Source organism: Callospermophilus lateralis, chromosome 19, assembly GCF_048772815.1.
Source record: "Callospermophilus lateralis isolate mCalLat2 chromosome 19, mCalLat2.hap1, whole genome shotgun sequence".
Taxonomy (NCBI): Eukaryota; Metazoa; Chordata; class Mammalia; order Rodentia; family Sciuridae; genus Callospermophilus; species Callospermophilus lateralis.
Window position 1 is genome coordinate 14,937,166 of NC_135323.1, and position 27,941 is coordinate 14,965,106.

At 34.6% G+C, this 27,941-nt stretch overlaps 1 protein-coding gene across 1 annotated transcript in view; it reads left to right on the top strand.

Moving 5' to 3' along the window:
• Positions 1 to 25,845, top strand: part of LOC143385433 (phospholipid-transporting ATPase ABCA3-like) — a 121,416-nt gene extending 95,571 nt beyond the window's left edge. The window contains exons 23-31 of the mRNA XM_076840923.2: positions 7,424 to 7,597; positions 10,955 to 11,133; positions 17,523 to 17,648; positions 17,865 to 18,059; positions 19,828 to 20,015; positions 20,690 to 20,860; positions 21,279 to 21,460; positions 25,244 to 25,317; positions 25,699 to 25,845. Of these exons, the coding sequence (XP_076697038.2) occupies positions 7,424 to 7,597; positions 10,955 to 11,133; positions 17,523 to 17,648; positions 17,865 to 18,059; positions 19,828 to 20,015; positions 20,690 to 20,860; positions 21,279 to 21,460; positions 25,244 to 25,317; positions 25,699 to 25,845 (1,436 nt within the window). The remainder of the gene's footprint in view (positions 1 to 7,423; positions 7,598 to 10,954; positions 11,134 to 17,522; positions 17,649 to 17,864; positions 18,060 to 19,827; positions 20,016 to 20,689; positions 20,861 to 21,278; positions 21,461 to 25,243; positions 25,318 to 25,698) is intronic.
• Positions 25,846 to 27,941: the final 2,096 nt, after the last annotated feature.

Here is a 27,941-nt window from a genome sequence, read left to right on the forward strand (position 1 = left end):
AAATAATCCTAGAAAACTTCCCAGAGATGAAAGAGGGAATGGATTGCCAAATCCTGGAAACCTACAGGACCCCAAACATCCAAAACTGTAATAGACCAACTCCAAGACATATAATTATGAGGATAGCCAACATACAGAACAAGAAGAGAATATTAAAAGCTACGAGGGAAAGGAGGCAGATTACATTCAGGGGTAAACCAATTAGGTTAACGGCTGGTTTTTCATCACAGACTTTGAAAGCAAGAAGATCATGGAACAATGTATTTCAAACGCTGAAAAATAATGGTCTCCAACCAAGAATACTGTATCCAGCAAAATTACGCTTCAGATTTGACAATGAAATTAAAATCTTTCACGATAAACAAAAACTAAAAGAATTCGCTGCCAGAAAACCAGCAATGCAAAGAATTTTGGGCAAAATTCTACAAGAAGAGGAATGGAAAAATAGTGCCCAAAACCAACAGCGGGAGGTATCTCAGTAAAGGGGGAGGAAAACAACCAAAAAGTAAAAACTAGCCAAACTAAAATAAATAAATAAATAAACATGACTGGAAGTACAAATCATATTTCAATTGTAACCTTAAAAGTTAATGGTCTAAACTCACCAATCAAGAGACACAGGCTAGTAACCTGGATCAAAAAAACAAACCCAACAATATGCTGCCTTCAGGAGACTCATATGATAGGAAATGACATACACAGGCTGAAGGTGAAAGGTTGGGAAAAATCATACCACTCACATGGCCCTCGGAAGCAAGCAGGAGTGGCCATACTCATATCAAATAAAATCAACTTCAAACCTAAGTTAATCAAAAGGGATAAAAAAGGACACTATATCCTGCTAAAAGGAACTATCCACCAAGAAGACATAACAATTATCAATTTATATGCACCAAATAATGGTGCAGCAACGTTCATAAAACAAACTCTCCTCAAGTTCAAGAGTCAAATTGACCACAACACAATAATTATGGGTGACTTCAACACACCACTCTCACCATTAGACAGATCCTCCAGACAAAAGCTGAATAAAGAAACTATAGAGCTCAATGACACAATCAATAACCTAGACTTAACTGACATATATAGAATATATCAACCATCATCAAGTGGATACATGTTCTTCTCAGCAGCACATGGATCTTACTCAAAGATAGATCATATATTATGTCATAGGGCAACTCTTAGTAAATATAAAGGTGTGGAGATAATACCATGCACCATATCTAATCATAATGGAATGAAACTGGAAATCAATGATAAAAGAAGGAAGGAAAAATCCTGCATCACATGGAAAATAAACAAAATGTTACTGAATGATCAATGGGTTACAGAAGACATAAAGGAGGAAATCAAAAAATTCTTAGAGTTAAACGACAATACAGACACAACATACCGGAATCTATGGGACACAATGAAAGCAGTTTTAAGAGGGAAATTCATTTCCTGGAGTTCATTCCTCAAAAAAAGAAAAAACCAACAAATAAACGAACTCACACTACATCTCAAAACCCTAGAAAAGGAAGAGCAAAACAACAGCAAACATAGCAGAAGACAAGAAATAATTAAAATCAGAGCAGAAATCAACGAAATTGAAACAAAAAAAACCATTGAAACAATTGATAAAACTAAAAGTTGGTTCTTTGAAAGAATAAATAAGAACGACAGACCCTTAGCCAAGCTAACGAAGAGAAGAAGAGAGAAAACTCAAATTACTAACATACGGGATGAAAAAGGCAATATCACAACAGACACTACAGAAATACAGAAGATAATTAGAAAGTATTTTGAAACCTTATATTCTAATAAAATAGAAGACAGTGAAGACATTGATAAATTTCTTAAGTCATATGAGCTGCCCAGATTGAGTCAGGAAGACACACACAATCTAAACAGACCAATAACAAAGGAAGAAATAGAAGAAGCCATCAAAAGACTACCAACCAAGAAAAGCCCGGGACCGGATGGGTATACAGCGGAGTTTTACAAAACCTTCAAAGAAGAATTAATACCAATACTTTTCAAGCTATTTCAAGAAATAGAAAAAGAAGGAGCTCTTCCAAATTCATTCTATGAGGCCAACATCACCCTGATCCCAAAACCAGACAAAGACACTTCAAAGAAAGAAAACTACAGACCAATATCTCTAATGAACATAGATGCAAAAATCCTCAATAAAATCCTGGCAAATCGAATACAAAAGCATATCAAAAAAATTGTACACCATGATCAAGTAGGATTCATCCCTGGGATGCAAGGTTGGTTCAATATACGGAAATCAATAAATATTATTCACCACATCAATAGACTTAAAGATAAGAACCATATGATCGTCTCGATAGATGCAGAAAAAGCATTCGAAAAAGTACAGCATCCTTTTATGTTCAAAACACTAGAAAAACTGGGGATAACAGGAACTGACCTCAACACTGTAAAAGCTGTATATGCTAAGCCTCAGGCTAGCATCATTCTAAATGGAGAAAAACTGAAGGCATTCCCGCTAAAATCTGGAACAAGACAGGGATGCCCTCTCTCACCACTTCTATTTAATTTAGTCCTTGAAATACTAGCCAGAGCAATTAGACAGACAAAAGAAATTAAAGGCATAAAAATAGGAAAAGAAGAACTTAAATTATCACTATTTGCGGACGATATGATCCTATACCTAGAAGACCCAAAAGGGTCTACAAAGAAACTACTAGAACTAATAAATGAATTCAGCAAAGGGGCAGGATATAAAATCAACATGCATAAATCAAAGGCATTCCTGTATATCAACAACAAAACTTCTGAAATGGAAATGAGGAAAACCACCTCATTCACAATATCCTCAAAAAAAATAAAATACTTGGGAATCAACCTAACAAAAGAGGTGAAAGATTTATACAATGAAAACTACAGAACCCTAAAAAGAGAGATAGAAGAAGATCTTAGAAGATGGAAAAATGTACCCTGTTCATGGATAGGCAGAACCAACATCATCAAAATGGCAATATTACCCAAAGTTCTCTACAGGTTCAACGCAATGCCAATCAAAATCCCAATGGCATTTCTTGTAGAAATAGATAAAGCTATCATGAAATTCATATGGAAAAACAAAAGACCCAGAATAGCAAAAGCAATTCTAAGCAGGAAGTGTGAATCAGACGGTATAGTGATACCAGATTTCAAACTATATTACTGAGCAATAGTAACAAAAACAGCATGGTACTGGTACCAAAACAGGCAGGTGGACCAATGGTATAGAATAGAGGACACAGAGACCAATCCTCAAAATTACAACTTTCTTATATTTGATAAAGGCGCTAAAAGCATGCAATGGAGAAAGGATAGCATCTTCAACAAATGGTGCTGGGAAAACTGGAAATCCATATGCAACAAAATGAAGCTGAACCCCTTTCTCTCGCCATGCACAAAAGTTAATTCAAAATGGATCAAGGAGCTAGATATCAAACCAGAGACTCTGCACCTGATAGAAGAAAAAGTTGGCTCCGATCTACATATTGTGGGGTCGGGCTCCAAATTCCTTAATAGGACGCCAATAGCCCAAGAGTTAAATACAAGAATAAACAAATGGGACTTACTTAAACTAAAAAGTTTTTTCTCAGCAAGAGAAACAATAAGAGAGGTAAACAGGTAACCTACATCCTGGGAACAAATTTTTACTCCTCACACTTAAGATAGAGCCCTAATATCCAGAATATAAAAAGAACTCAAAAAATTAAACAATATGATAACAAACAATTCTATCAACAAATGGCCAAGGACCTGAACAGACACTTCTCAGAGGAGGACATACAATCAATCAATAAGTATATGAAAAAATGCTCACCATCTCTAGCAGTCAGAGAAATGCAAATCAAAACCACCCTAAGATATCATCTCACTCCAGTAAGATTGGCAGCCATTATGAAGTCAAGTAACAATAAGTGCTGGCGAGGATGTGGGGAAAAGGGTACACTTGTACATTGCTGGTGGGACTGCAAAATGGTGCGGCCAATATGGAAAGCAGTATGGAGATACCTAGGAAAGCTGGGAATGGAACCACCATTTGACCCAGCTATCGCCCTTCTCGGTCTATTCCCTGAGGACCTCAAAAGAGCATACTATAGGGATACTGCCACATCAATGATCATAGCAGCACAATTCACAATAGCTAGACTTTGGAATCAACCTAGATGCCCTTCAATAGATGAATGGATTAAAAAACTGTGGCATCTATACACAATGGAGTATTACGCAGCACTAAAAAACAACAAAATCATGGATTTTGCAGGGAAATGGATGGCATTAGAGCAGATAATGCTAAGTGAAGCTAGCCAATCCTTAAAAAACAAATGCCAAATGTCTTCTTTGATATAAAGAAAGCAACTAAGATCAGAATAGGGAAGAAGAGCATAAGGAAAAGATTAACATTTAACAGAGACGAGTGGGGTGGGGTGGGAGAGAGGGAGAGAGAAGGGAAACTGTATGGAAATGGAAGGAGACCCTCATTGTTACACAAAATTACATATAAGACTTTGTGAGGGGAAAGGAAAAAAAAACAAGGGAGAGAATTAAACAACAGAAGATGGGGTAGAGAGGGAAGATGAGAAGGAAGGGGAGGGGGGATAGTAGGGGATAGGAAAGATAGCAGAATACAACAGTCATTAATATGGTATTATGTAAAAATGTGGATGTGTAACCGATGTGATTCTGCAACTTGTATTTGGGGTAAAAATGAATCAAATGTATGGAAGATGATATGTCATGAGCTTTGTAATGTTTTGAACAACCAAAAAAAAACCTATCATAATTCAAAAAAAAGAGAATAATAATTTTCAGAAAGATAAAAAACTGTGTATTCACCTGACATACATATACACTTAGTTATATATATAATATATAGCTATATAACTATATATATATATACACACATATACATGCCAGTCTTTCTTCCTTCCTTTCCTAGTTTCTGCAGGATTCTTAAATTTGTATTTCCTCACTTGCCTGCTCTGATCATGAGATTTGCATATATACTTTGGCTTAATTTCCTTATAAATATGAACTTGAACTAGGTCATACTGTCCATACCAACCCATTTTTGCAGAGTTCCACAGGCACAGGCTTCCCATCTCATTTCCCTAACCCTTTGCTTGTTACAAAAAAAATTCCCTGTATTAATGACAGCCTTGGAAACATGAAAAGTAAACAAATACAACCCAAAACAATTATAAATAGAACCTTGGAAAAATGAAAAGATTTAATAACATAGAAAAATTCAGGCATAAAGTTACATTTAGATAGGAGGAATAAGTTCTAGCAAGCAAGATGACTATAGCTCATAATAACACATATTTGTAAATACCTAAAATAAAAGATTTTAAATCTCTTACCAAAAAAAATTGAGGTGATGGATATGATAATCATTCTGGTTTGATCATTCCACAATGTAGATACATATCAAAACTTTACACTTAATATATATAATTATTATTGGTCAATCCGAAATTAAGCTAAAAATAAAAAAAAATAGTCCAAAGTATCAGAATATTATACACAGTGTAAGTGAGAATCGGTGGATTAAAGATGAATACAAAAGGGACTAGAGCTAGGGCTCAGTGGTAGTGCATTTGCCTGGCATGTGTGAGGCACTGGGTTTGATTCTCAGCACCACATATAAACAAATAAAATAAAAGTCTATCAATAACTAAAATAAATTTTTTAAAAGATGAATACAAAAGAAATACACTTAAAATGTCCCATGAGATAAAAAGATAAAAATATTAGAAAAATATAAAATCCATGGAAGACAGAGAAGTTCCAATAGAGTTCAGAAAGTAATAACAGAACACAAAGGTGTAGTGTTAAAAAAGACACTGGCTGAGATTGTACACAGTTGTTCACAAACAAATCTTCAGTGGCAAAAGGCAACTCATTGGATACAACATCATAAGACTTCAGAACACCAAGGTTAAAGAGAAGACTTCTGAGGCAGCCAGAGAAAAAAGTTGAATAGGCATGTTTAAATATCCAATGTAACCACAAAAGAATATTTTTTAAAGTTTAACTTTAAAACATAAATGACCAATGCAGAAGAAAAAATAATTTAAAAAACTAAATCGCATCTAAACTACAAAGAAGGGATAAAAATAAAGTAGAAAAAAATGAATAAATAAATAAATAATATGATAATAACAACCTACAAAATTAATAAAGTCAAATAACAGCAAAACATGCTCATTAAATAAATGGCAAGACTGCCATTCTGGACTTCCCCAACCCCCACGTTGGCAACAAGCCCCCAGCTTCATGCTATTTATGGGAAGCACAGTAAAAAAAAATAAAGATATAGAAAGTAAAAGAATGGCAAGCACTATGCTACAAAAATACTCATAAAAATAAAACTCAAGTGATTTATCAATAGAAGAAATATTTAGAATTGAAAAATAATATAATTATGCTATAGCTAAAGTAAGAAATTGTATAGCCTTAACTAATCAATAAATTTTAAAAGTTGGGAAAAACACCCAGCATTGCATATTCAAAGAAAGAATGGTGAACATTAAAAAATAGGGAGTTAGCAAGGATGGTGGAACGTGATGGTCATCATTATCCAAAGTACATGTATGAAGACATGAATTGGTATGAACATACTTTATATACAATGAAACATATGAAAAATTGTGCTGTATATGTGTAATAAGAATTGTAATACATTCCGCTGTCATTTATTTTTGAAAAATCAATTAAATTTTTTTAAAAAACAAATATTAACCAAATAGAAAGTGAATATATATAGCTGGCCAGAGTGGTGTACACCTGTAATCCCAGGGACTAAGGAGACTGAAGCAGGCATCACAAGTTCCAGGCCATCCTCAGCAACTTAAAGAGTAGACCCTGTCTCAAGACAAAATAAAGGGGTCTGAGGTATGGTTTAGTGGCAGAGGGCCTCTGAATTCAATCCCCAGAACTGCTCCCCAACACACACACACTCTCTCACACACACACACACACTCACACACACACAGTACTCTGACTTGACCATTCCACAATGTGAATATACAATAGAGAGTACTAACTAAGCCAGACTAACAAAACTGTTACACTTCTATAAAGATGCAGCTTACTAATTTAAGAAGAATTAGAAAATTTGTCACTACAAGCATTTAAGTGACTAATGGTTCAAATTTATGTCCATAAAGAAAACAAAAGCCTAGATGGCCATACTTCACCAAAAAAAATTCAGAATTCTGTAATTATCAGCAAAAACACTTATCACCAAGTATAAACTATTTAAAAAACTTATTAGGAAGTAATTACTGTTCTTCAAAGATAATCTGGTTTTTAATTTCCTGAGTTTGGTTGGATCATTACTGGGGGATTTTTTATCTTAGGGATAGTTTATTTTCTATTATGTAATCTACTTTTATCATAATTTTAGGAACATCAACTAACTTGTCTAATGGCACCAGAAAATTCATACGTAATTCATTTCTGCTCTTTCCCAATTATAACCTTGGGAAATGCATCAGTGACTATACTGTTATCTACCATATGAAGATACTGTGCACCCAAAAAAAGAATATTCACAAATTCTTAAATTGTAGTAAAGAAAGTAAGTATCTTGAGGATCTCTATAAATATCTATGAAATTAACCTCGGGTTCAGACCACAAAACATGTATAAACCTGCTGTTCATTCAAGGAGAGAGGACACATGTTTGGTACATGTGTCATTTTTCAAGCCAAGGAAAACTTCTAAAATATAGTAAAACTTCAAAAGCATATCAAGGTAATTTTAAAATAATTATCAAGTATAGAATAAGAGCTACTAATAATCATCCATCTATTAGTATAACTTTTTTAAAATATTTATTTATTAGTTGTAGTTGGACATAATACCTTTATTTTATTTATTTATTTTTATATGGTGCTGAGGATTGAACATAGGGCCTTGCCTGTGCTAGGTAAGCACTCTACTACTGAGCCACAACCCCAGCCTACTATCACTTTTTGAAATATCAGTTTTTAATTTAGTGCTGATATAGAGAATACAGCTCAGAGTTCATTTTTGCATGTTGTATTTGCTAAATTATTTTATTAATTTTAATAATTTAATGTAGATTACTTTAATTAATGTATTCAAAGCATATACATATAGTGTATTTCTTTTCCAATCCATATTGTAGATGTTTCTTATTCTTGATTTACTGCTTTGTCAGACAGATACTGAAAGAATGAACAAGGCTCGTCATCAGAGAAAATGCCCGTTTATTGAGGAACAGCTCTGCATATTTATAGAGCCAGGGGTGGTTTGACAGTTAAGACAGTTTAACAGTTGAATGGTTTGACAGTTGGTACGGGATGTTTTCTGATTGGTGGGTAAGGATCATGTGAGTCAGCAGGGCTAGTCTGATTGGTGGGTATGGATCATGTGAGCCAGCAGGGCTAGTCTGATTGGTGGGTAAGGATCATGTGAGTCAACAGGGCTCACCATTGGATGGCTGTCTCAGGGGATGGGAAAGTTAGTCTTTGGAGCCGGGGTGACTCCCAACAGATAAAATAGTTAAATTGAATCAAAGTGACAACAGACCTCCATTTTCATTCCAATATCAGAGTTAACATTGTAATATTTTAGCATTAAGGATGATGTTTATTATAGAAACTTTATAAATTTAAGGAGTTCCTTTTTTTCCATGTTTGGTTTTTTAAATCACAAAAAAAGTGTACAACTTTATCAGATACTTGTTACTGCTTGTATTGAAGTGAGTGAATGATTTTTCTTCTTTGTTCTGCTGAATTACATATATATTCTATTGAATTACATAGTGAATTACTTAGCCTGAATTTGTAATGGCAAATAATTATAAGTCATATGATAAACTGAATAAACCAAACAGTGTTATGATGTATAAATTGTTATACATCAGACTGCTTGCTACTATTAGTAAGGATTCTTACATCTATGTCCATAAAAAATTACATAGATGTAATTTCAAGTTGATTTGTTTTGTTTTGTAAAATATTTATAAAGTTATGGAATAAAAAATATTTAAGAAGTTTTTATTTGGTCAAAAATTTTGTGGAATGTTCATTGCAGCTCAATTCACAATAGCTAAGCTATGAAACCAACACAGGTGCCCTACAATAGATGAATGGATAAAGAAAATGTGGTATAAATACACAATGGAATATTATTCTGCCATAAAGAAGAATGAAATTATGGCATTTGCTGGTAAATGGATGGAATTGAAGGCAATCATGCTAAGTGAAATAAGGCAATCCCCAAAACCAAAACCTGAATGTTGTCTCTGATATATGGATTCTAACTCACAATGGGGAGACAGGGTTTGTTCTTGGAGGCTTACTGAATTGGATGGGGGAACGGAGGGAAAGGTGGGGGATGGGAATGGGAAAGAGAATGAATGAGACATAACTTTCTTATGTTCATATATGAATACACAACCAGCGTAACTGTACATTATGTACAATCTCAAAATGGAAGTTATTCTCCATGTATGTAAGATATGTCAAAACACATTCTAGTATCATGTGTAACTAAAAAGAAAAAATTAAAAAATTTTAAATTTTGTGGAGGAGGATTGGTGTTATTTTTGTTAAATGATGGAATTCACTTGTGGAAATTGGGTATGGAGATTGTTTTTTGGGAAGGTTTTTTAACTATCGATTGATCTAAGAATAAAAATAGAATTATTGAGTATTTTATGAGGCAAAAGTTTTGGTAGGATCATTCATTACATCTAAATTTTCAAATTAATTGGAGTAAATTTGTTCAAAACATCTTAGAACATTTTTAACATCTGTATTATTGATAGTGATATCCCCATTTTAATGCATAATATTCCTGATTTTTGCCACTTGCCTTTTTTCTTGAGCAATCTTAACAGAAGTTTGTCAGTTTTATTAGTCTTTTCCAAAAAAGTAAGTTTTCAGCTTTGTTAGTTCTTTTTATTGTGTGTTTGTTTTCTGATTTATTTAGTTATATAAATAAATAAATATATATACATTTTACACTTGGGAGATCAGTTTTCTAACATCATAAGATGGGTTCCTACATCATTTATTGTCCATGTGGTTTGGTGTATCAATATTTTTCCTGATTAGATACTCTGAATGTCTAGCATCTGTGATTTGATGTTTCATTAGTTTGAGAAAAATTTTCATTCATGGGAAGAGAAAACATCCAAGGGGAAAAAAAAGTTTGAAAAAGTTTGAAAGGCAATATTGGCCCTTGGAGCCTTGATCTTATCTATGAAGCAGGAAACAAATAAGTTAAGGATACTACAGAACAAAGAGCCTGTTATGGAATCAGAAAACAGTATCTACTGCTCTACCACCTCCACTATCTCTACCATCTCCACCACCTCTCAATTACTCACTTCAGAAAAACAGACATTTATAAAGAAACTGCATTTCATTTTACCAATAAAATAGCTTTCATAATCTAAGTCTTTGTTCCAAATATATCATCATTAAACCATAGAATTCCATGAAAACTCACAATTCAAAAAACAAGGAGGCAGCTAGTTTTCAAGAAAAACTAGTATAAGAATACAAAAAACAAGATTAAAAACAAAACATATAACAAAATTATTTTTTTAAGAACCACAGAGGCAACATACAAATATGCCAGTATGAAGGTGTGGGAGCTAATATGGCAAAATGTTAACAACATTGATACTAGTTAGATGGAGTACTGTTTATTATTGTTTGAATTTCATTTTACGTTTGAGAATTTTAGAGATGATAACATAAGGAGAAACAGATTCTCTTAGACAACATAGATTACAATACTGTTCTTTATAAAGTTCAAGGATAATCGCTTCTTACACTCTAAATACTTTGTCAGTTTAGCCTAGTGCTTCATTTTATCCTGTATTTCTTCTTCTTTGTTGTTCTCTTCGTCTGTTCATGGTGTCAGTATGACTAGCATTCTCTCTCACTATTCCCAGATACTGAGAAGAATATTTATTCTTTGGAAGAGCATACAATTGGAAAGCATTTGATTATTATGAGTATTGCAGGCTGTCTTTTTATTCTCTTCATTTTCCTTTGTGATAACACTTTGTGGAAATTAAGAACATTTCTCAATAAACATGTTTACTTTGCTATCTACAAGAAATATAAGAAGGTGAGTGCTTAAGATCAACTCTAAGAACATTGAAAATTACTTCCTCAAAAGTATGGGTTGATATGTGACTACCAGTTACCAGACTCAGTCACCAAATAAAAGAAAAACTCATCTGCATGAATATAAATTAACATTACTGAGGTAAAATTATCTCTAACAAAGTGAATTCTCTTTGATGATCATTTCAAGGGACTAAATTTTATCTTTATGAATTTTCCATACTGCTGACTATTTTCTCTTTCATTGATGTTTTTATTATAATTTCCTTCATATTTCTCCTCTCTTAGAAGCCTTAATTCACAGCTTTTAGGTTTCTCCTCATTTCTAAATAAGTATTTAAAACTAATCATTCCCTAAAAGCACTACTCTAGCTATCCCTTAAATTCTGATGTATTATTTTAATTTTTTAATTGACAAAAATTATATGTATATTTAAATGTATAGCTTGATGGTTTGATATACATGGTGGAATGGTTTAGTTAAGCTTGTTAATATATTCAATATCTCATATATTTGCCTTTTCTTGTGGTGAGAACATTTCAAATCTACTCCTCTAAGTATATTCTTTCTTAAGTTGATTTTAATTGAAAAATAATAATTGTGTGTTTTAAGGGATACAGTGTAATGTTTTGATATGTTTACAGTGGAATGATTAATTCAAGCTAAAGCATTTAAGATATACTTTTTTAGTAATTTTGAAATATATAATGCATTGTTATTTATAACAGTCAACATTCAGTGTGTGATAGGAAACAAAGCTTATTGCTCACATTTAACTGAACCTTTGCTCAGCTTTTCTTACCCCACAAGCCTCTGATAGCCATCGTTCTGCTCGTTACTTCTGTGAGTTTAATGCTTTTAGAATCCACATATAAATGAGATCATTCCATATTTGGCTTTTCATATCTGACTTATTTCACTTGACATAATATCCTCTAGGTTCATCCATGTTGTTCCAAATGACAGGATGTCCTTTTTTTAAAGGCTAAATATCATTTCATTGTGTATTTAACCACATTTTGCGAATCATACATCTTTTGATGAATACTTAGGTTGATTCAATATTTTGGCTATTGTGAATAGTGCGATCATGAGCATGAGAGTGTAGATATCTTTACAAGGTGATGATTTCATTTTCCTGGGATATATATCCAAAAGAGGGATTGCTTGGTCATATGGCAGTTCTATTTTAAACTTCCATACTATTTTCCATAATGGCTGTGTTACCAGAGTCTTAGATCAGAGGCCCAATTCAGGGGGTCCCAACAAATCAGGTCTGGGGACTCACCCCATAAACCAAATGGAAAAAGTAATGGTGACAAGAGGGAAAGGAATTTTTAATAGGTACAGCTACACAAGGAAGACAAAAGTGACCAGCATTTCTGGGGTACTAGTGTGAGCATCCACATTACATAGAGAGGGGGACCAGAAATATAGAGTCAAGTAATCTTGCCCAAGCTGATCATGATCGCAGGATTGGTCAGGTAGGACCTTGTTGGTGATAAGAAAGTTGCTGTTTCCTGGGGGATAGTTTCAACTCATCACTAGATGTATATCTATCGGACTTGCTTCTGGAATTCAAGGTAACTCAGAGCAAAGGAGACAAATGCAAAATGAAAATGCCACTTTTTCCCCTGTTTTCCATTACCCATTGGACATTTGCAGGTTCAAATGAAGAGTCAATATTTTTAGCCAAAGCAACCTACCTCTAAGTCTTTGTTATACCTGTACTTATTTATATTCCCACCAACAGCATACAAGGGTTCCCTTCACAACCTTTCCAACACTTGCTATATGTTGTGTTTTTTATGATAGCTATTGTGTGTGGGTCAGGAGTTATCTCATTGTAGTTTTCTTTATTTTGTAAATTAGTGAATTATAGTTATGCATAATATAGCATTCATTTTGACATAATTCTTGCAACTTTGGAATATAATTTGCTTCAATAAGATCTCTAATAATTTCCTTTTTCTCCTGTCCTCCCTTCCCATGTTCATTTTACTTTACTGGTCTTCTTTCTATTTGCTTATAGTTTTTTTTTTAATTAGTGCTTTATAGGTAAACATAAAGGTGAAATTCACTGTGATATACTCTTACATGCACATAAGATTTGGTCAATTTTATTCCACGATTCTTCCCTTTTTCCTTCCCTCCTCTCTCCCTTTCAATCCCTCTCCTTTGCTCCTTTCCATTTTGTTGTTTCCTCTGCTGTGCAGACCTTTTTTGTTTAATATAGTCCTGTTAGTTTATTTTTGCTTTTGTAGCCTGAGTTTTTGATGTAATATTTTTATGTAATCATTTTTTTTATAAAATGCTGTTATCCTATTGGGCCTCTCTAGTTAGTTTCAGATAATTTTCTCTTATTGATCCCAGGATTTTCTCCTTATCTTTGACTTTCAGCATTTTTACTGATATATGTTTTTATATGGATATCTTTGTGTTTATCTCACTTGGTTTTCCTTAAGCTCCTTGAATACATAATATTTTTCATTATATTTAGAAGTTTCCAGCTAGTACTTTTTTTAATAATTGCTAGTTAATAAACTAGCAACCATATAAATACAGCAACCAGCTCAAATATTTTAGTAAACTCTGGTTCCCTTGCGGTGTGAAGCCCGTGATAGTCCTCAGAGGGTGTGGGCCTAGGCATGGGCACAAACACCCTGAAATGGCAGTGAGATTTTGGGGGCTCTTTTTGACTATGTCTTTCATGACCACACCCAGCTGTTAAACTCCACTAATTGCTGACTGAATTTGGTATGGTTTTCAACAATGCACTAGGGCATGATTTTCCAAGTACTGATCCAATTTACTGATCATCTTTGGAGGAGTAGTTAAGGTCAATGAATAAATTTCATTGCTATCCCAAGAGGATTCTTTATTGTGGTTCTCTGGTAAAATAGCTAGCCTGTGCTTTAATTTTTTTTTTTTTGCTTTAAATTTTTAAAATTTTATTTATTTATTTATTTTTATTTTAATTAGTTACATATGACAGCAGAATGTATTTTGATTCATACATGTACCTAGGATAATATGTCCACCTTCTTTCCTACCCCCATGCACCCTCCCTCCTCTTTGCCCAATCAAAGTTTCTCCATTTTCCCCATGCCTCCCACCTCCCTGTTATGTGTCAGTTCCCACTTATCAGAGAAAACTTTCGGCCTAAAGTTTTGGGGGATTGGCTTACTTTGCTTAGCATGATATTCTCCAGCTCCATCCATTTAACTGAAAATGCCATAATTTTATTCTCTTTTAATGCTGAGTAATATTCCATTATGTATATATGCCACATTTTTTATCCATTCATCTATTGAAGGGCATCAAAGTTACTTCACAATTTAGTCATTGTAAATTGAGCTGCTATAAACATTGATGTGGCTGCATTACTATAGTATGCTGATTTTAAGTCCTTTGGGTATAGACTGAGGAGTAGGATAGCTGGGTCAAATGGTGGTTCCATTCCAAGTTTTCTAAGGAATCTCCATAATGCTTTCCAGATTAGTTGCACCAATTTGCAGTCCCATCAGCAATGTATGAGTGTGTCTTTTCCCCCACATCCTCACCAACACTTATTGTTGTCTGTATTCTTGATAACTGCCATTCTGAAGGGAGTGAGATGAAATCTTGGAGTAGTTTTGATTTGCATTTCTCTAATTATTAGAGATATTGAGCAGTTTTTCCAATATTTGTTGATTGAATGCATATCTTCTTCTGAGAAGTATCTGTTCAGTTTCTTAGCCCATTTATTGATTGGGTTGTTTGTATTTTTGGTGTTGTTTTTTGAGTTCTTTATATATCCTGGAGATTAGTGTGTGTGTGTGGCAAAAATTTGCTCCCAAAATGTAGGCTTTCTGTTCACCTCATTGATTGTTTAGTTTGCTTAGGAGCAGTTTTTTAGTTTGAATCCATCCCATTTATTAAGTCTTGATTTTATTTCTTATGCTTTAGGAATCTTGTTAAGGAAGACAGGGCCTAATCCAAAATGATAAAGATTTGTGCCTACTTTTTCTTCTATTAGGTACAGGGTCTCTGGACTAATTTCTAGGTCCTTGATCCACTTTGAGTTGAGTTTTTTGCATGGTGAGAGATAGGGGCTTATTTTCATTTTGCTGCACATGTATTTCCATTTCTCCCAGCACCATTTGTTGAAGAGGCTATCTTTTCTCCAGTGCATGTTTTTAGCACCTTTGTCTAGTATGATATAACTGTATTTATATGGTTTTGTCCCTGTGTCTTCTATTCTGTAGCATTTGTCTACATGTCTATTTTGGTGCCAATAGCATGCCATTTTTGTTACTATAGCTTTGTAGTATACTTTAAGTTCTGGTATTGTGATGCCTCCTGCTTCACTCTTCTGGCTAATGATGGCTTTGACTATTCCAAATGAATTTATGATTGTTTTTTAAATTTCTATAAAGAATGAAATTGGCATTTTTATTGGAATCGCATTGAATCTGTATAGCCCTTTGAGTAGTATGGCCAAATTTATTTTTTTATGTGGTATTGAGTATCAAACCCAATACCTCACCCATGTGAGGCAAATACTCTACCACTGAGCCCTAGCCCCCATGATTTAGATTTTATCTATTTTAGTCATTGTAAATTGAGCCACTATAAACATTGATGTGGCTGCTTTCCACATCAATGTTTATAGCGGCTCAATTTACAAGCATTGTAATTGCTTAATTGCTTTCCACCAAAATCTCCATTACTGATTAGAGCATCCTTAGGTTGTAACTTTCCTATGCTGTTTCAAATAAAGTAAGTTACACTGGATAGAGCAAAGGAATTCTGTTTGACAGCCTGACTCTCCTCACTAGGCAAAATTGGTGGTTCAGATATGGGACAGTAATACAATGGGACTTCAGTATTCCTACCAACTTAATAGGTTTTCTTGAATAAATTTTTCTCCATTTACATTACAGTACATCCTTAGATCATTTCAAAAAACTTTAAGTGATCATATGTTAAAATAATTTTCAGCAGTTTCACTGGAGCACAAATTCACAGATCTCTAATATTGCCATTCTGAAAGTCTCAAATGTTTTCTATGTGAAGTATTATTGACTGTTTCTCTCTCATGTTTAGATTGTTCTTAGCTATAGCTTCAGTTTTTCATGAGGTGTCTGATTTGGGAAAAATAACAATTAGCTATGTATTCCTGACTTCTTAAACTGAAAAGAGCAATAGTCAATTTGTTCTGAAATGATTGGACAAATCACTTTTGAAAATTATGCCAAATTTCTTAGAAAAGAAACACCTTGGTATTTGTTTTTTTCAGAGGCTACTTGGTCTAATCAAGAGCATTTACATCTGTAATATTTATCTAAAAAATATCATCCACTGGGTCCAAATAAGCCTTGCTGATTTTTTTTTAGTTCATATTCCCTTTTAATTTTGGCAAGTTTATTTATGATTACAAATGCATAACTTTCCCAACTCTCTTGAGATGGCTTCTTTTGTAAGGATCCATGTGATAAAATCATTTCTCTGAATGCTTTGAATTCTATATTTCAGAGATTTTAAAGTATACATAGTAGCATGTTAATTTACACTTTTGGGGAGATACAGGAGATTTAACCAAGGTGACACTTAACTATGCCACATCTGCAGCCCTTAAAATTTTTTATTTTGAGATAGGGTCTCACTAAGTTGCTTAGAGCCTCACTAATTTACTGAGGCTGACCTCAAACTTACAACCAGCCTCAGCCTCCCAAGTTTCTGGAATTATAGACATGTACCACCACACCTGGCCAGTTCACACTTTTTCTACCATGTGAATAACTTTTCCCTCTCTGGTCCCCACTTTCATTTCATAACTTAGTTAAGTTGTTGATGAGATTCAAGGAGTTTCTTGGAAATTAATCAAACCTTTTTAGAGCATCACATGACTAAATCAACCAGGGTCACTCCAGGTGAATTTTGGCTGACTAAATAAAGACTCAGTCACAGAAAGTAACTTTTTGGGTTCAGGGACCAGTCCTCAGCCACAGCTCCCAGAAGGGGATAAGGCAGGCAAGAAAGAGAGTGAGGAACAAGTTCTGAACCATTTTATTGGAGAGAAGCCATTCAAAAGAGGCAAGGAGTCAGGTTTTAGGTGGTTGAGTCTAGCGTCGTGGTAACTTGTGGGTCAGGAGGTTGACTGACACCTTGGAAGGCCATGCTCATCTAATGTACTGTGTGGGGATCAAAGGCAGAGCAAGAGAAAGGGACACATACATGCACAGCCCAGACAGAGCAGTCTACTTTGTGTGCTCAGAACACTCACAGCTCCCACACACAGCCCATGGCTGGCTCACCACACCTTCTATTTTAAAATCTTTAATAGTATCTCTTGGTTTAGATTTCATGAAGCCATTCAGTTTATGATTCTTGTCTTAAAAATATAGGATATAATTTCCAAGGAATTATCTGGAGAATCTCCAGATAAAGATGTAGAAGATGAGAGAAAGAGAATTCTGGAGCATTCTAAAGAGTTGATGAATTCCCCAGTGCTTATTAAGGAACTCACAAAGGTAAATCATTCAACGGCCAAAATATTCTGTCTTCATAGCTCCCTGAGAGCATGCCATTGGTGTCAAGGACTCGCTGTGGTTCTGTGGCATCTATGTGTATTCTATCAAGATAGTTCTTAGGAAACTGTCTGAGATAGTGGCCCATAGGTCTAAGGTATTTATTGCATTTGACCTATAAATATTCTTTACTGAACTGTATTTTCTGAATTTTTTTAGATATACTTTACATATCCAGTAATTCTGGCTGTAAAAAATATTTCCCTGGAAGTTCAAAGGCAGGAGTGCTTTGGATTACTTGGATATAATGGAGCAGGTAAAACAAGTACATTCCAAATTTTGACTGGAGAGCAGAGTCCTACCTCTGGGGATGTGTTTATTGATGGCTTTAGCATCACCAAAAATATCCTAAAGGTAAGATTATATTACAGTATAAGATGACTTATGGGTGCAGGTTAACAGGCAGATGGCTAGGGATAATAGATGACGATCCTGGTGGATATTGTAATGAATTCTGAAAAGAGAAAATTTTGAAGAGAGAATAAAGCAATTAGAGCATAACTTACAACAAGAGTGTCTTTTATGTTTTTGAAATTGTTGGAATAAAAGGCAAAATTCTCCCAACAGTGCATCTAACATATGCCAAACAAGGTATGGTAAGGGTAGAGAGACTGGGCAGAAGAAGATTTTCTGCAATTCAGTTGCAGCTAAGCCCTTGATCAATACTACTCAGGGCTCTGAAGCACTATGTCACTTTTCAGTGTGATGGCAAATCAAAGCAGGGTCTGTCTTTTAGATATTATCTAAATACAAATACTACCCTTTGTATTCCTGTATCAGCTAGTCTTTGGCTAAACATGCCATCTAGAAGAGGGCTCATCACTTTGGGAAAAAGCTAAGTGTGGTGAGAATTTCAAGAAGAAGAAAGTGGTCAGATTTCAAATGCTAGGAAATCTGAGGAAAGCCTGAATAGTGTACTAAATTATTGAATATAGAGCATTTCATCAATGAAGGTGTCGAGAACAATCCAAATTTCTTTTCTAACATCTTGGTATCTGTTTTTTTCAGAGGCTACTTGGTCTAATCAAGAGATTGATATCTGTAACATTTATCTAAAAAGATCCATTGGGTCCAAATAAGTCACTCCTCTACATCCCAAGCCCCCCATCAGGTCTTTTTACAGGGAGAGTTTCAGCTTATTGTTTCTTTGTCCTTTGGGTGGGTCATATTTTCTGTTTCTTTGTATGCTAGTGAGTTTTTATTGAAAATTGGACTTTTGAATCTGATGATGTGGTAACTCTAGGGATAATATTCTCCCCATTCTCCTATTATTGCTGGTTTCCTGTCAGTTTTTTAGTTGTCATTTTTTTTATTGTTCAGGTTTTATTGTCCAAGGCTCATTCTGTGCTTGGATTCAGCCCAAAATACAAATTTAGGGCCATATGGTCTTTTCTGAGCCTGTCTATACATTTCCCTGAACAGAGGTATCACCTTCTAATTTTATTTATTTATTTTATTTTATTTTAAAGGAGGAAAAGAGAAAAATGAAAATGAGAGTGCAGGGATTCCTTTAAGTCCACTGGAATTTATTTTATCCCACTAGAGATTGGGGAAGCTTGCACTATGCCAGGATTAGGGGCATGAATAATCTAGTCGGTGTAAATTAAATATTTGTTTAAATTCACAACTTTTCTCTGGCTACTTTAGCAGTGTATACCTGAGTGCAAATCAGCAAAAGGGTTTGACTAATTTCTAAAGCAACACTCATTTTAGTCTCCTATTTGTGGAGCATTGCTTTGAGTTCAGCCTGATGTGGAACAAGATGTGCACATGGCTGTGCAGATCGAGCAGTGTAAAGTCATCCATGGTAGCCATGCCATTTGGAACTCCTGATTGAGGAGGGGAGCATCTCAGTTTTCAATACTATTTCAAATTCAGTAGGCACTGAAATTTTATTTTTAACTTCTTCATCTTCAAGATCATTAATACTGTTTAAAGGAAACTATTATTATAGTATTCTATAATTGGCCCAAGAGCCATACTTTGGTAGCCCTTCAGAAAAGAAAAATTCTTGGTAGGACTCTTAGAAGCATGACCTGGAGGACTGCAGGTCTGTCTCATCCATGGATGTTCAGTAGGATGAATGATGTAGGTTTTTACTTAAAGTAATTCTTATAATTAGGTGAAGTCAAGAATTGGCTATTGTCCTCAATTTGACGCTTTGCTGGAATACATGACTGGCCGGGAAATAATGATCATGTATGCCAGAATATGGGGAGTTTCTGAGCACCAGATTCGTCTGTATGTGAACAAACATTTGAGCTCATTGGAATTGGAGCCACATGCTGACAATATTATCAGGACCTACAGGTAAATCATTGTACTGCTTTCTGTTGTTGTTGTTGTTGTTAATGATGCTGCTAATCTTGAAGGGTTTCTCCTCTGTGTTCCTGATATTTGAAATGAATAACCACAGCTCCACCTATGTCCCTGTATCACAGTTACTAATTATGAAACTGTCTAATGTCCTACTAGATTTCAGTTTCAAGTAAAAAGGCAGATGCATCAAGTTCCACATTTTCCCTTTGCAGAGATGAAACTCAAAACCTAGTTCTATTTGAATTGCAGCTCTGAACCTCAAGAGGGAGCATCTTATTCCTAGTGTTCCTATGGTTCTTTGTCTTCTAAACAAAAGAGGAATATAGGCCTTATGATTAATGGTGGGTTTATGTACCTGGGAAACCATGATAACCTAAGAATGAGTAAATAAATGTTGTTGATAATGCTGCCCAAATCAGATTCATAAAAGTCACTCCTCTACATGTCAAAATAAAATGAACACACACACACACACACACACACACATACACACACACACACAATCTGTAGTTGGACTTGCTGCATTGTTAATCATCACAGTGGATGTTCATGTTAAATATCTGTTGAATCTCTCAGCATTTGGAATATTTGTGCAAAGTATTTTCCTAAATAACTGATATATATAGTCTCTTCTACTTTCTATCCCTGCTCCTTTGACCATGAAGTGGAGGAAACAAACGTAGGTTGAGCACTGCTATTGCCATAATGGGAAAGTCCTCAGTCATCTTTCTGGATGAACCATCTACTGGTATGGACCCAGTAGCCCGACGCCTGCTCTGGAACACAGTGACAAAGACACGTGAAAGTGGAAAAGCAATCATTATAACCTCCCATAGGTCTGTGTGACTCATTGAGGGGGCTTGGTTAAGGCTGGCAGGAGTTGTAGTGGCTCTAGAAGAAATTATTTGGGGTCAGGAATATGGGATGGTTAACTTGCATATGTATATGAGCTTCTCTTTAGGAATTAGGATTCATTTTAATTCTAATGAGTGGAATGGCTAAGAATTTTTAGTATGTTGAAAATAATTCCAGAGTAGGCAGAAGACAGGAAATTTCAGAAGATGTTACATTTGAGAATTGGTTAATACTATTATTTATCATTTTTAAAAATACACTTTCTAGTTATGAGCTTGATGATTGGTAGGTTCAAATTCTGATTGCAAATAGAATTACAAAATCTTGGCTGTTTCAACCCTATGTCCTCCAAAGGAAAACTGTTTAGCCTTACATTATTCTGCTCTCTTATTTTGCAAGCATGGAGGAATGTGATGCCCTTTGTACCAAGATAGTCATCATGGTGAAGGGGAAACTTATGTGCTTGGGCAGCCCTCAGCACCTCAAGAACAAGTTTGGTGATATTCATATCCTGAAAGTCAAGGTCAAGACTGAGGATAAATTAGAAGATTTTAAGTATTTCATCAAAATGACATTTCCAGGTAAATGCAGTTGCTTTAACTTTGTTAGAGATGTGTTAAATCATATTTGTTGTTCTCACCATGCATATGATTTATGTCTTCAACATCAGTTTTGTGCAAGTTATTGACATCTGTAAGAATGGAGATCAGAAAATAGATAAAATAGATTGTAGAACAGAGTGGAGAACATGTGGAAAAATAATCATCTCAGCATTGGTCATAGTTATTATGATATGCCTATGAAAATCTATACGGATAGATATGTACATCAAGAATTAAATATTCAATTATTCATTCATACAACAAATATTGTTGAATATTCATTAGTACTAGAGTTCTATTTGATGTGGTATCTAAATCTCCACAAAGAAAATTATGACCAGAAAACCTCATTTACCATAAACTGTCCTAGCAACTTGTAGACGCAAGCACTTTTACAAGAATATGGTTTGAGACAAATTTTTAAGTGTAAAGTGCTGGTCATCTAATTCATCTGTAATTAGTCCTTGAGCAAATAGCTATTGAAACATGACATAATTTTAAAAATTAACTAATACTAAATATATACATAAATATTAATATCTAAAATGAAGAAAGAGGACCCACTTATTCTATTTTTATGGAATGAAGCACTTCCCCCAAAATATAGCCAGTTAAGATATTTAAATTAAAAGTAAATAAATAAGGAATAAATGTTATAAGCAAAAGGCAGCCAGAATGTACTCTTCTAAAAAGGTCTTGCCAGAGGAATCAGAATTTTTAAAATGAGTCCACACAATCTCAAGGAAATTTAATTGATTGTGTATTATTTTTTCATGCACAAATAAGATGATTCCATTTCTGCAGTGAGAAAGATAATATTTCCAAGAAACACTTCTGGTAAACTTAAATAAGAAATTGATAAAATTAAACAAGATATCTTTAATGCAATAATTGGCTGAGAAACAAAGATAAGAAAATTCTTTAACAGCCAAAAAAGAAAATTGGAAAAGCAAGAAAGAAAAAAAATAAGTTAATGGTGAACTGAAATATGAGAGTAAGCAGTAAGAAACCCAAAAGACTCTGAGAAAGGAATCCTATAGCTATGAAGATAAGAATGTTATTTTGTCTGCTCCACCTATTACATAGGAATCTCCTTCCAAAACTATAAGAATATTCATCTCACTTAAACTTGACCAAACATAAGGATTATAATTGAACCCCACAGAAAACTTTGACTAGCAGAAAAGGATAAGAGCAAAACCTAATAAAATAATGAAAACACAGAAGATGTATAATACCACAAAAGAAATAAATCTATTATCTTTCAGTATGAATCTAACAAACTACAAATAAGATAGATGCCATGAAAGACAATTCTGAATCATAATTGAAAGGGCTAAGAAATTAGATGACTAGACAACAGAATATTCAAAGACAGCAACAACACTGGAGAGGTTTTTTTTTAAAGTAAACATTTCATAAATACATAAATATAAAGAACAAATAGCATAGAAGGTACAAGGAAATGGAGACTGGAAAGTAGGAAAACATCAGACAGACATATAGATAAGCATTTGGGAACAAATATGTAAGAAGCAAGGCAATGACAATCCAATCCAAGTACAAAGTAGTCCACAAAGAAGAAAGTAAAGTGGTAGAAGAGATATTAAAAGCTATCATTTTAAAAATTTTCTAAAATAAAGAAGACAAACCTAATACTAGAAGGGTAACTGGACAACTGAGAAATTGACCTAATATCAGTACCAAGATAAATATTGTATTTTAATAATAACAGGAGAAGGGGGACCTTTGGATACAAATAAAAAGAGCAGGGAAAGAAAGAAAAGGTAAAGAAAATCAGATAGACCTCAGATTCATAGCTAAAATGTTTTTTTAGGAGAAACTATAAGCAAAATGTAAGACAAGGTTTTTATATGCAGCCAAAATGACCTTCAAGAATGAAAGTCACAAAGAGTTATGAACACATAAAATCTCAAGGAATTTTACTCACAAAAAGCCCTTTCTGGAGAATAAACAAACAAAAAATTTCTTTATCACCTTTGAAATCACTGGAAAAGCTTCTGCATAATCTGTATTGGTGAAGGGCTGGAGTTGTAGCTCAGTGGAAGAGCACTTGCCTGGCATGTGTGAGGAAACACAGGGTTTGATTCCCAGCACCACATATCAATAAATAAAATAAAATAAAAGTCCATCAACAACTAAAAATATTTTTTAAAAAAGATGTATTGGTGAGTCTTGGATGTCTTTAACTTTAGACCTAAGCTTAAATGAAGGAGTTCTAGGTGAGAGAATATCATAAAATTGAAAAATATTTTAGAAATGTATATAAAGTAATCAAAAACAAAATATGTGAGAAGTACTATATAGGAATAAAAGAATATTAATGTTCTGATGGCTAAGACTATGGGCATTGGCGTGGTATGGAAAAGCAGGCCAGCAGTCTGGGAGCCAGCACAGTGTGGGGGATAGTCCAGAGTCTGACTGATTCGGCATTGAGAGTGGTGGGCAGCTTTGAGTTGCTGAGGTCAGCCTAACACTAGGGCCAGCCTAGAAGCTCGGTCTGAAGGTACTGACTTGGAGTCTGGTACTGTGAGGGCCATCAGACCAGCACTTACAGACCTAATCTCCATGCTGGCCCCTACCGATACAGGATCAAGGCTAGTACCTACATACTGACATCCCAGCTTGCTCTGGTGCCATGCAGAATCCTGCAGGCCCAGGTTCCAAGACTCCAGCAGACTTGATCTCTAGACCTGACCCAGTTCCAGTCAAGCACCTTCATGTACAATCTTCAGGTGTACACAGTGCCAGGCTAGTCCCCATGTCTCTATCCTACAGGAGAGCCCCTTCAGCCCCAAGATCTAGCAGTCTGTGTATATTCCAGTAGATCCCAGCAATGGACCAGACCTAAGCTCTTAAATACCTCTGTATACCCAGGTCCCAGGTTATATCCCAAGGTGAGATCCCAAGGTCCTAGGAGCTAGGCTATTCCTTCTATACTAACCTCTAGGTCCGCATGTGCACACCCAGCCTTTAGGCCAGCCCCAGCTTCAGGCACTAGGCCAGCACCTATAATTCTAGACTTCAGGCCACCTTGCAGGAACCCAGGCTCTGCCAGCACCAGGATCCTGATCAGTCCCTGTGACCCCCAGGATCAAAAGGATCCAGCGATCAAGACTACTTCAATAGACCCAAGTTTTAAACCTATCACAGTAGAATCCAGTGCCAGGCTGGATCCCCATAATTGTGTCTCCAAGACCACCACTGTACCCTGGGTCTACAAGCCAAAAATTGTTGGAAAATTTCAAAGCAATTTTATTATTTTAAACATCTCAAAGAAAATATCTCAGTAATTTAGATATAAAAGGAACTTTCCTCAACATATAAAATGCCATCTATGATAAGACCACAGCTAACATCATACTCTACAGTGAAAAACTGCAAGCTTTTCCTTTTTTAGGAATTAAAGACAAAACAAGGGTGCCCAATCTTGCCATTTCTATTCAACATAATACTGAAAATGGGTCATATCCCATTTATATAAATACCATCTCTTCACTTGTCCACTTTTTATAATTAAATATATGTGGAAATATTCTAGAATTTTTAAACAAAATCTGTGAGATCGGGGACTGGGGCTGTCTCAGAGGTACAGCGCTCGCCTTCCATGTGTGAGGCACTGGGTTCAATCCTCAGCACCACATAAATATAAAATAAAGATATTGTGTCCACTTATAACTAAAAAATAAATATTTAAAAAATTCTGTGAGATCATTTACCTGTACTATTTTCCTTTCTTAGATAGTATCTTGAAGGAGGAGAATCAAAGGATCCTTAACTACCACCTTCCGAAAAAAGACAATAGCTGGGGAAAGGTGATTATAGAAACCATGCCCTCCTAACACTACGTGATGGTGTTTTTTAGTAATTTAAAGTATTTGGATTCAGTCATGTGGAATGGGACATTGGAGCCTTTAGACTATTTTTCAAACATTCCTATAGTTTAGTTGCTTTAATTTGTTGTGCCTGAATCCTATTAGTAGTCCATGTTCATTCAAAGAATGGGAACAGATAACTTCTTCCTCTCAGTTCCTCAATTATTTATTTCTTCTACTTACCCCTCTCTCCTTTCCGTGGCTTTGGCCTTAACATAAATTTGACAAGAGTTGGGGAAGAGATGGGGAGGCTCCTTTGGGTTGGGGGCTGGAGGGGAGATTGTAATGGTAACTACACATTTTTTATTGTTGTCATTGAAGGTATTTGGTGTTTTGGAGAAAGCTAAAGAGCGATTCAATTTAGAGGATTATTCCGTCAGTCAGATAACCCTGGAACAAGTCTTCCTGGCCTTTGCTAACCCCGTTAGTGGATTAACAGCAAATGATGATGAACAACAGGTTCCATGAGACTCAGTTGCAACCAATGACTTGCATGTCTTTCTTCGACTACACCTGTATACATAGAGGGACATTCTTGTGTGTATGTGTATATATATATATATATATTGACACAAATATATTTATATAATAAAGATTTCCCTAAGGGAGAAAATGTGTCCCCTTATTTGCAGATTTAGATTAGAGGCCTATGTGTATAACATGTGCAAATCTAAAGTCATTTGGTGAAATTCCTCTTTTATTTCCTAGGAATAGCCAAGAGTAATATTTATCAAGGTAAGTATAAGGACCTATTCCTGAATATTCTGAATGTTTCAATGAAACATGAAAAGTATCATGTGTTCAGCAGCTGATTATGGATAAGAAAAGCATATGTCATGGAGCAAATCAACATTGTCACAAACAGAAGGGAGGTGTACATATACAGATAAATATATGCACACAAATTTTATTCCTTAATTTATCAAATTTAAATCAACATCAATGTTTGAGGGATGAGTTGTGTTACTATTTCCACAACCCAACATAAAGTCCTTATGCTCCAATTATAAAAAAGAATAGTTTCACCAAGAACATTTGGAGTAATGGAACAGAAAGAAAAATATCCTTTAAAAAGTGCGTTTTTCTCCCTACACTTTCCTCAGTTCTAAGAAAGAATAAGGAGAAAAGAAGTAGAGAGAGAGACAGAGACATTTTTCTAGGCATATGAAATAAGCAATATAAGAAATATCATCATGTGTCTGGGATTTATGGGCAGATGAGCAATTAAGATGCTTCTTGTAGAATTGAAAGTGTCCATGAAGCTGCTCTATTTTTGAGTGGCTTGTTCAAAGTTTCCAAACTCTTCATTGGATAAGATCAATTATAGAGTGATATCCAGAATATTACTCATTATTTTGTTCTTTTCAGATAAGGAAGAATTAGAGTGTTTTGTTTTTGTGAAGTATCTGGGAAAATGAACAGTCTCAAATGTGGTTGCTCTCATTATATCAAAGAAGACATTTGGCATTTGTTTTTTAGGGATTGGCTAGCTTCACTTACCATAATCTGCTCTAATGCCATCCATTTCCCTGCAAATTCCATGATTTTGTCATTTTTTAGTGCTGCGTAGTACTCCATTGTGTATAAATGCCACATTTTTTTTTATCCATTCATCTATTGAGGGGCATCGGGGTTGTGTAGTTTTCTCTTTGTCTACTTAAGCTATATCCACCTGAATTCAAATCAACAGAAAATTTGACTAATTTCTAAAGCAACATTCATCACAGTCTCCTGTTTGTGGTATCAAAAAGCTATGTGACACAGAAAACAATAACAAAATAAATAAGTCTTCTTTATTGTTATTACTTTTAATGTATGTGTATCAAATTTTTCAATCATACAGAGATGGCAGAATTGATTTAAAAAGCATGATGTAAGAATATACTGCCTAGAAGAGATATTTTAGATCAAAAGATGCAAAAAGTTGAAAGTTCAAGGATTCCACACAAACAGTAACCACATAGAGATAGATGGCTAACTTATACCAGCAAAATACAATTTAAAAAGTGTTTCAAGAGACTAAAAGGATATTGTACGTTAATAGAAGGGTTAATGCATAGAAGGGTTAATGCAACAATAAATAATTGTTGTTATAAATATGTAGATAGCAAGAGTCAGAGTCACAAAATAAATGAAGCAACATTTTTTAAAAATTGAAGAAATAGAAAAACAGTAATACTAAGAGACTTCAATGTACCATTTTCAATAATGGATTGAACAGCCAGACAAAATATGGAAATATGAATAACACAACAAATTCATTGGACATCATAACATATAAAGAATACTCCAATAAAAAGCATCAGAATATACATCCTTCTCAAATGCACATGGAATATTCTCTAGTATATACCAAATCGTAGGCTATAAAGCAAGCCTGAGTAAATTAAAAAATACTGAAATCCTGGAGTGCCTTATGGACCCAAAATATAATAAAACTAGAAATCAAAAAAAAAGGAAAACTGAAAAAAGTCACAAATATGTGGGAATTTAACACTCATTTAAAAAAATTTATTAGTGCATTATAGTTACACATAGTGGGGTTCATTTTGACATAATCATAC